Source organism: Aedes aegypti, chromosome 2 (genome assembly GCF_002204515.2).
Source record: "Aedes aegypti strain LVP_AGWG chromosome 2, AaegL5.0 Primary Assembly, whole genome shotgun sequence".
In the NCBI taxonomy this organism is placed as follows: domain Eukaryota; kingdom Metazoa; phylum Arthropoda; class Insecta; order Diptera; family Culicidae; genus Aedes; species Aedes aegypti.
In genome coordinates, this window is record NC_035108.1 from 134,727,183 (window position 1) to 134,738,235 (window position 11,053).

The 11,053-nt window shown below is 36.7% G+C and overlaps 1 protein-coding gene across 2 annotated transcripts in view; it reads left to right on the forward strand.

Annotated features, from left to right (window-relative positions):
• Positions 1-5,200, forward strand: part of LOC5569164 (transmembrane protein 170A) — a 110,031-nt gene extending 104,831 nt beyond the window's left edge. For both annotated transcript variants that reach the window (XR_002500021.1, XM_021842481.1), the window contains exon 2: positions 2,958-5,200. Coding sequence is in view for 1 of the 2 variants with exons in the window: in XM_021842481.1 (XP_021698173.1) it covers positions 3,476-3,868 (393 nt within the window). In the remaining variant the exon portion in view is untranslated. The remainder of the gene's footprint in view (positions 1-2,957) is intronic.
• The last annotated feature ends 5,853 nt before the right edge of the window (positions 5,201-11,053 follow it).

Sequence of the window (11,053 nt, forward strand, 5' to 3'; positions counted from 1 at the left end):
ATATCAAAAAATAAAATCAATCTTACGTAATTGCTTAAAAAGACGAAAAAATGCTATTTTTTTCTGAATATTTTTTTTTTTTTTAAATACGAATTGAAAATTGAGTGAAGATAGAAATAAAATTAATACATCGTGAGAACAATTACTTTTCTATTTTTATTGAACTTTATTTGTTATTTCTACCAAAATCAGTAGTTGCGGAAAACAATTTCATTCCATTAAGTGATTTTCCGCCATGCATAACAATAATAACAGAACATATTCAAAAATTCGTCAATTATTAAAAGTTTACTTGCTGCATTTCGATTGATAACTTATATATGATATATTTTGAACGGGTCTACCCAGTTTGGCATAATGCCATTTGGCATAATGCCGTTTGGCATACAGTTGTTTGGCATAATAGTCGTTTGGCATAATGGTCGTTTGGCATAATTTGAAAAAGGAAGATACTGCAGTGGTACAGTAAAATGCCGTACCATAAGATGCGTCATAAAACTACATGTTCCTTTTTTTTTCAAATGGCATGGAATAATTTAGGCGTTGGATATATTTTTGTTAAAAATGCGCCATAATATCCCGGACTTAATGACCCCGGAAGTAATGTATGATGCAATTCCAAAAGAGCTTTATTGGATATTGGTTTCCTTGAAAAATGATGATTAAGGAGTATGTCTTACAGGCATTGCAGAATCCGCTCTCATTTGAGTATGGAGCACGATCAAAGCAAGCAAAGAAAAACATCCCATCTGTTGCGGTCCACGATCGTCATTGCATCGCAAGGTGTAACAAGTCTGATAAATGGAAGCAGCGAGCGAGTGTCCCAAAGAGAGAGCGATGATAAAATCCATTTTTCTCGCTTGTTTACTGTTGGGGATAGGTGTTTTTCTTTACTGGCACGATAAACAATCCACGAACTTCCAATAGCAATAGTGTCCCCCAGGCTTGGAGCATGTTTAAAGGGGTTTTATCATGCACTACTATCCCCCCAATCTGATCAAAGTTGTAGCATTATACGATAAACAGTCTCTCATAATGTGCAGCATGTTATGATAGTTACAGAGAGCGATACGTGAGAGATTCTCTCAATTTTCTCAGGATTCAATCCCTGATGTCTTATCACTAACTGACAACGGAATGTACGATCGTGAGCAGTTTATACACACCCCTTTGCTTAATGGAAGGAATTTGATCAAATTCAATGTTCAAAGTATCAAAGTATGCCAAACGGCTATTTTGCCAAATGGCGATTATGCCAAACGACCGTTATGCCAAATGGAATTATGTCAAACAGCTATTATGCCAAACGACTGTATGCCAAACGGGGTAGACCCATTTTGAACATGTAAACATGATAATAAATTTTCGAGCTGTTTAGTAGAATACCTATAAGTAGATGAAAAAACCGAAATTAGTACTATACCATTTAATTTCGCTAGAGTTTGTATCCTTTGACAGATACGCGTATTTCGACCTGAACTGTAAGGCCGTCTTCAGTGTCGTGTACTAGACTCGACAGTCGAGTCTAGTACACGACACTGAAGACGGCCTTACAGTTGAGGTTGAAATACGCGTATCTGTCAAAGGATAGAACTCTTGTGGAATTAAATGGTATAGTACTAAATTCGGTTTTTTCATCTAATCATGTAAACATGCTTTTTGTGAGAAATTTTCAGTTAAAATTCAATGCGATATGACGTATTATTAAATCTCGCATACTCTGAGATAACGCCCTAAAAGCTATTGGTAGCCACGTGTGTAGCTCGTTGTTTCTGAGCAAATGAAAGAATAAGCATCCAAACCAACATCACGGGCAGGTAGATAATGAGCCTTTCTTCCCCATTGCGTTGTTAAATAACATGAAAATCCAATCAAATGCTCAGAAACAACGAGCTACACACATGGTTACCAATGGCTTTTAGGGCGAGATCAGAAGTTATGCGAGAAATGTAGGGTTTCTTCCTAACACGTAACGTAGTTTATGGCTGATCCCTTACGTACATCAAATATGTACTCAAACTAAAATATCTATGATTTATCAATCCTATTATTGCAACGGTTGACTTACTGAAGTGATTTTACGCACGAAACTGGATGGGTCCCACTTGCCCCGTTTAGCGAGGCAACTGCGTCTAATGGCTCATTGTACATCTTTTTTCTAAGGTTTTCACAATTTCGAAATTATTGCACACACCAGCAAATGTGTTGCCACAATGTGACCGTGTTGTTGAATTTGCAAAATATTTACATTTGAAAATTATTCTGAACAATTTGTTTGAACTATCGTTTTTTATGTCCCACTTGCGCCGGGATACCTTAATAATTTGAAAATAAGGTATAGATACAAGCTTCAACATGCGTGGTTTTGTTTCATTTTCACCTTAAAATTATTTATTTTGCAGGATTCTTCATTTCCATGGAGAAAAGAAAATCGAAATATCAAAAGTTGAGTTGAAATACCTTCAACTAGCAAAATAAAAAGCCGGGAAAATTCTGGAAACTATACCGGCAAAACCGGGATAAAAGCGGGAATTTCAAAATGGTAATTTGGTGGCCACCCTGGTATAATCGTACCTGCCACACGATATACGAATGCGAAAATAGCAACTTTGACAAAGAAAGCTCTCAGTTAATAACTGTGGAAGTGCTTATAAGAACACTAAGCTGAGAAGCATTCTCTGTCCCAGTGAGAACGTTAATGCCAAGAAGAAAAGAAGATGCGTGATCCACTATTATTTAACGTTTGGGTCCATTCAATTTTATAGTGTAGTGTCTCAACTTATATGGTATACCGTCCACTGTAATAATAATGTACTAAAATAATTTACATTTAATTTGTCTCAGTGTATCTTTCAAATTTTCTCTATTAATATTTCAACTATTTCAAACTTTCTTATATGTTGTAGACTGTGTAGTACTTGTTTTAACTGTTTTCTTCTCTTTCTGTGTCATTGTAGAAACGCACGATGGTGCACAGTGGTGCGTATCTATCGCACTATCTGCTGCGACCACCTCCGTCATCGTCAGCAATATCTCAGCTGTATTCTACCGCCATCAATGCTAGTAGCTGTCGCTGTCGGAAAACTACTGTCTTTCGAAAGGCAACCGACACATCGGCTCCGCTGCTCAAATATCGAAATTCGTCAATTCAAATAGTGGTTGCCGCGGAAAAAGAACTAAGATCGCTTGATCTGTATCTACGAAAACTAGCAAAGGCGGTCTCATCTACACTTGAGAGGGACTCGGTCTGCAAAGCGCAGCTTCTCTTACTTGACCAGTCGAGATTGGGTTGAGTCCTGGTCACCGAGTGGAACATTTGGCGACTCATAGGGACGGATCTCGAGCGACAACTGACAACTAACACATAAAACAGGCGTTCGAGGGTGATTTAGAGATTAGTAGATCTAGAGTTCTTAGGAATAAGAGCAACGGGAAGTGAGGGATAATCAAGACGGTATCTCAACCGGCAAAAGCAATGTATTCCGAAACAATCTCGGAATTGGACACGATAGCCAATGTGATCGGTCTGCGGGGAGTAGGAACGAGTACATTAACAAAGTTTGTCGATATGTGGTATCACGTCTTCCTGTGGGCTCTGTTTTCGTCGATTGTTATCCATACCGGTGCGGCGGTAATTGCGTTTGTCACGCTACGCAAGCACAAATTTGGTCGATTCTTCTCAATTTTTATCCTAGTAATGGGTGTTGTTTCTCCGGTTACCGGAGGCACCGTCAGTAGTGCCACCATTGCCTTTGTACATAGAGCCTCGAATTTACCAATGTCGCCAATCCTGGCGATGGTATACGGCGTTGGACAGACTATACTGTCTGCTTGTCTCGGGTTCACGCGGCTACTGGCAACACTGTAAATGCTATTGGCATATCCTGCATATGGTCTGCCAGAGCAGACAACATCCCACTCAAATACAAATACATCCATACATGTAAATTAAACACATCTAAATTATTGTACTAGTGGAAATTCTAAATAGATCAAACACGTTAGCCATTTTACGATAGTCCAGTTTTTATCAAAATGCGCAAGAGAAGAAGGAAAAAAACGAATGAAATGCATCCTTAGGGACAACCATACAAGGGCCATACAACTTGACACGACACAAGATAAGGTTGATACCTATGATACAATGATACAAACGTCAGCTAATGTGTTGTAACGAGCAAAAATAGAAGACGACAAAGCGAAGACTAAAACAGAAATGAGCCACTAGCAGTAAACGGATGCGAGAAAAGGAAGAAAAAAGAGACAGAATCGATTACTATACATAGTCAAAACAACAAGAAATGAAATAGTGATATATACCTAAAACAAGTAATTAAAACTAATTAGTAGAAAAAATTAAATGGGAAAAAGAGCAAATCTAGTTAAAGCAAATCAAACGCCACTAAAACAAAACCTAAATGTGCTATTTACCGACCATTATCGTCGTTATCATTATGGTACCGGATATTGCGCTTTCGATACAGTCGCCTGTTTTGTGTTCCACCTTTTTCCCATTTCTGTCACGGATGCTGCTATAATTGCATCACTGTCCATCATATCTCTAATGTAGGAGAGAAAAAAAAAAACACTGCAAACTACTATTTATTTGTCATTTTGTGCTTTCTGCAATTGCCTATCTCTCTCATTATTGTTTTCTGTCAGCTTTTAAACTAGTAGGTATAAATGTATTCACTCATGTTTTCCTTTTTTCTTGCTCCTTGTGTACGATTGTTCTTTCGACATTCTATGTAGAAATAGTGAGTTATGTTTTGTATATTAGTTCCACTAGTTTGATTCTATCTCTGCATATTCATTAGGTAGAGTGGGCTTGTATGTATATTTTTGCTTAGATGATGAGAAAAAGAGAGAGGAAAAGTCGAGATTAATCCAATATGTATCTGTATTGCTATGCGAAAAAAAGTGTAGGAACAAAATCAGTAACTGATAATTTTGAACGTGGTTTAGGAAACGGTGATTTACGCTAGAGGAAAATGAACGATAAGCATCAATCAGGAAGTTAGGAAGATTTTTGTGTTAAAGCCACAGTCGAATTCTCTTAAACTAGAGATATGTAATAATTTGCGAATAAAATAATGGCCACACAAAATCTATAAACAGCTACACTCCCTCTTTGATGCATAAAATGGAGCAGGTTTTAATCATAACAAATAAATAAAAGTCAATGAATCGATAGTAAAAAGATTGTTTTATTAATGTTCATGGCCTTTGCAATCAACTTCAGAGAAACACACGTAACACTTTTCACTTTCCATCGACCCCCTTTTTCAAACGGTTGATTCAAAAATGTAGTTTATCATCATTAGGCTACACACATCGTTTTTCTTCGCGTTTAGACTTTCTAACACTTCCGTCGTCTAGTACCCAGTGCATATATCGTTGAGCGATTATGCTTTTGCAACGATGATTTCGATTGCGTATGGCTCTGTCATCAGTGTTACGTCTGTTTGTCTGCAGATCAAGCCCAAGTAATTTATGCATTTAAATAGCTAACTTTATATAGCATTATTGTACATGTACAATTAAAGTTGATTTAAAGGGAGGAAAGGAACCCAAAAATTTCGACCTAATGTTACAAGATCAATATGAGCTCTAGTGCGGCGCTTTCCAACCTTAAATCAACTTTAATTGTATTTATACAGTAATGCTAGCTTTATATGTATACATTGCAGCTTGAGCACCATGGTTACTTGAAATGTTCCATCACAACCAAGAAAAAATGCACTCTTATCACACTGTCCATACGTCTGTTTGTTTGGATCTAAGTCGAGATTTCATTCGCGTAATATGACGACTTATGTCTATGCATTACATATTTCTCGCTAAATGCACATTTGCACAGGATTAACCTCGCGGTGAGCAATACTAATAGTAGGTATGGTTCCAGTTATGATGACATCGATCACGTAGTTTGCTAATGATCGGATATGGAGGCCTCCAGAACGAAACTTTTGGATAACCTTACGGCCCAAGGTAGGTTAAAGATTTCCTTTGCTTGTTTTGAATGAAAGTTAAATTCCGTTGTGTTCTATTGTACGGTTATTTATTTGTTAGCTTTTGTTTTGTATCCTTCTTCTGTGTTTTTTTTATAAAAATGTGTTCACTACCTTGAATTAGACCTTTCTTAGCCTAACGGTAAATTCCGCTGCAACAAAGCAAAGCTGTGTTGAAGGTGTCCGGGTTCGATTCCTGTCGGCCCAGGATCTTTTCTTAATGGAAACTTCCTTGGCTTTCCTGGGCATAGAGTATCATCGTACCTGCCACATGATATACGAATGCAAAATGGCAACTTTGGCAATGAAAGCTCTCAGGTGATAACTGTGGAAGTGCTCATAAGAACAGCTGAAACGCAAGCTCTGTCCCAGTGAGGGCGTAATGCCAAGAAGAAGAAGAAGAAGAACCATGAGATGCCATTAGTACCCAGACTCCACCCTGTACTAATTTTGGTACTGAAATTTTTCAGATTTTTTGGGAGAAAACTTTGAAAAAAAAAATCGCGGGGAATTGCTACGAAAAATTCTACACTAATCGCTAATGAAACTTATGTAAGTTCTAAGTATGCTTTGATGAATTTCTACGAGGATTTATAATATAATATCTATAATATAATCCTCTTGAAAATGATTGGCATAAAAGAAAAAATCAACGTAGGAAGTTATCTATCTGGTAAAATTAAGAACTGCACCAACGATTTTCAACCGACTACATTAATCTGTTAACTCAACCAAAACATAGTCAACATCACTACACAAGAAAATTTCTTCTGTTGATTTAACCAGAGTTGTAGTATTTTTGACTAGAAACATTCTTGATTTGAGAAGTTTAGCATCATACTTGTCACGGGTGTCACGGATTGAAATACAATGCTTTGTAGTGGATGCTACTATGGACATAGTCAAATTTACTGCACTGCTCAGTGATTTTCACCAGATTATAGTAAACTTAACAGATTTTTGTAGTCGGTTGAAAATCGTTGGTGCAGTTCTTAATTCTACCATGGATTCGGTAGATTATACAACAAAATTTGTTTGCGTGTGAGTTGTTGTCCTGCTCCTTTGCTCCTACGGCCACATAAGATGAATAGTATTGGAAAGAAAAGTTACCAATTTAAACCATCACTTTTCCCCGTCATAAAAACTGCAATTGTAGTAGTGAGAAGATTTATGTTTGACTCCCTCTTACCACTATATGCAAACACAAAGCACGTGGTATATCTGAGGGATTCCACGGAGGCATGCAAGTCGATTCTGATCGACCATTTCAAAAATATTTGAAACTTTGCACAGTTTTTCAGTTCCATCTAAATCGTCATTTTCCAATATCAAATCTTCAAGTTGAGTCACGACTAACTTTTCAAAAGGGTGTATGTGAAAATGGTTCAAAAATATTTAAAAAGCTGCACAGCAAAAACGGTTCGTTCGATTGTTAGACAACTAAAGAAACAAAGTTAGACAACTAAATAAAGATTCAAAAAAAAATACACACAGTAAAAAAAATTTTTTTTTGCATTAAAAAACATCATTTTTGTCACAAAAATATCTCAAAACCCTATCGGAATACCAACGTAATTTTTTGAGGGAAAACGGTCCATTATATTAGCTATCTACCATAAAAATTTGGTGATGGTAAGCCAATAAACAAAAAAGTTATGACATTTTAAATATTTCACAAATTTGACACTTAGTGAAAATTTTTTTTTCATTGTTAATTTTTTTTTAGGACCGCAGTTTGTTGCTGAATTTTTTGTTAAGGGTACCACATGAGGTTAACAAGTTGTTTTCATGATATTTTATTTAATTATTCATAACTATTATAGCATCTATTAGAAAGTTAGACGCGATCCAGTGTTGTGATCTAAAGTCTTGATAGTGTCATATTTTTTATTGTACGTAACTGAAGAAAAATTCTCTCAATAGTGTTGAAACCTTTTGATAAAAGAAACCTATAAGAAATCTAATATTGAAGACAAAAGCTACAAAAAAAGTTTTCTATACAGGTATACGACTAGTTTACCTGCAAAAAGTTTACCTCGTAGAGAACAAGGCGGGTCTATACCCAGGTGATCTAGTATACGTAAAGCAGGTCGGTTTTCTCGGCGCTGGTTTTCTCCACAAAGTTAAAATCTGATTACACCTGGGTATAGACCCGCCTTGGTAGAGAATAGACTTTGTTAATCATATTTGGGAGAAAGCGGGTAACTTCAACAACATCAAAAACATGATAGGTACATACCATGAACATACTCACGAAAAAGCTAAAAATATACTACCACTATGGTTATAAAAGATTTAATTGTAAAATTTTTCTTCAGTCAAGCAAACGACACCAAACTAGTTAGTAAAAACTTAAAAGTGATTTTGTTTATTGAAATCTAACGAGCAACATGAGTAGTCGCTTTCTCAACTGTTGCAGGCCGTTTGCAGAAAAAAAGTGTTCGAAAGAGCTACGAAATCTCACCGAAAGCACCATAGATAAACTGAAAGCGGCTGGTTATGCCCCAATGTCTACATTGAATACAAATTTACGCATTTGTACGTCCTGCCGTTTAAACGTTGACAAACGGGCAATCTGTACATCATCGGTGGATCAGGTTGCAGGAAGTTCGAAAACAACAACAACTGAGGAATTACTAGATGCACCGACAACAACTGAGGAGTTACCAGAAGTACCAAGTGCAGATAGTCTTGCCACGGTACCATCAGCGACATCTGTTTCAACAAATCAATCAGAAGATGAGTGCATCCAGAAGGTCAACATCGAACGCTTCAACTAAGGGATAGCTGGAATAAAAGTGACTCCGATTAAATGGACGAAGATGGGTTACGTCAATTATCCCGAGAAAAAATACCGTGAAATCAACGAAGCTGTACGAAGAAACCTCTTCAAATTAGGACCTGAGGATGTGGAAAATACAGACTACGATGAGGTAATTATGAATATGAAGGAAAGGTTCTCGAATCTAGCCACGACAAGGAAAGAAAAATTATTGATTTTGTCGATGCTGCCAAGCTCGTGGCCTATTCAAGACGCCATTGATGAGTTCAAAACCAATAGAAATACAGCAAAAGAGGCAAAACAATTCAAAAATAACTGTCTTGCAACCAAAAATGCTAGTTCGAGTACTTCATTAACAGATGAGACAAAAGAAAAAATAATTCAATATTTTGAAGACGATGAAGTAAGTAGAGCTATGCCTGGCCAAAAAGATCATGTATATGTAAAAAAAGATGGAAAGCGTCAAGCAATCCAAAAACGATTAATGATGACTACTTTGAAAGAAGCGTATACACGCTTCAAGGAAATTAACGAAAATATTAAGGTAGGTTTTTCCTCATTTGCAAGCCTTCGTCCAAGGCAATGCAAGCTTCTATCCAATTCAGGAACACATAATGTTTGTGTGTGCACAACACACGAAAATATTAACCTAATCTTACATAGTTTGAAAAGAATCAATTTATCAAAGGATATTAAAATGTTAACTGGTAGTCTTTTGTGTGAAAATACAACATCAAATTGCTATCTACGATCTTGTTCGGATTGTCCAGATTCTTCATCATTGGAAAATACTTTATTCGCTGTGTTTGAAGAAAATTATATTGATCAGTTATCATTTGAGCAATGGGTGACCACGGATAGGTGTGACCTAGAAACTATTGTAAAACCTGTAGATGAGTTTGTGTCATTTTTGTGTGTGTGTGTGTGTGTAATCCAACTAACACCCTTTGTCCGGCAGTGATATTATGGAAGAAATCTTTCTGCAATGTTTTTTGATGCTATTGCAGATAGCTTTAGTCCAGGAGTTAGAAGGTGATAGCTCTATTGCAGATCCAGTGACCCATTTCAGAATGGCTGGAGAGACACGTCCATTCAGAAGTCACCTTCACCAAAAATAAGCCCCGCATGTGTGCATTACCGTTATCAAATGGATAATGATAATACAAACACACTTCCAAATCCAAAGATATGCTTTTTTGGAACTGGCACGTATTTAGTATATTAAGGTAACAATACAGATTAGAACAATCTCACCAAATTCCTTGACTACGACGCTGTCGACCCAATAATTCGAAGCACTTCCTTCATATTTTCACTTAGTCAAACAAGACACTCGGTCATCGCTAAAGCGCAGGCCCAAGCGGTATTACTGTGCAAATTTTGTCGCGATTAACTCCCAAACATCGAGGCAAACATCAAACGTGATACACAATTTGCATTAAACACTGCGAAGCTACATCGGTGGCATTCAAAACCATCTAAGTACTACAATCGCAAAATTAGAGTTTCAAAATCAGCCGTACACCAACACAATACACTACCGATAATTAAAATCTTCACATATTTACTATTTTCGCACGGATTACGCCGGTGAAACTTCACAAAGCAGCACTTTTCTTCTAAATGTCGAGTTTGTGTCATTTTTTTGCTTGAAATTAGAAAGTTTAATTCCTCACGACTTTATTAAAACAGAGCAATCCCGCTTTTTAAAAAAATACGAAAAATACATTACAAGATGGTGAATTTTTAGTCATTTGTGATTTTTCTGAAAACTATAGCTTTGTATTGCAAGATGAAGTGCAGTCCCATCACTGGAGCGTACAACAAGCTACAATTCATCCATTCGTTATTTATTTCAATGGAAGTACGCAAATTGAACATTTTAGTTTTATTGTAATTTCCGAAGATTTAAGACACGACTCAGTATCTGTAAATTTGTTCATTGCCACAATGATTAACTTTTTACGCGTTGATAAGGATAAAGAAATCAGAAAGATATTATATTTCATGTCTGATGGAGCAGCATCGCAGTACAAAAACCGTAAGAATTTTTCGAACCTATGTCAATTTAAATCAAAGTACGGAATTGATGCAATATGGCATTTCTTTGCTACGTCACATGGCAAAGGTCCTTGTGATGCTATTGGAGGAACCATAAAGCGCATGGCCACAAGAGCAAGTTTAGCCAAAGAACGTGAGCATCCAATTAAAACTGCAAAAGAACTATTTGATTGGGCGAATCGCAGAAAAGAAGAAGATT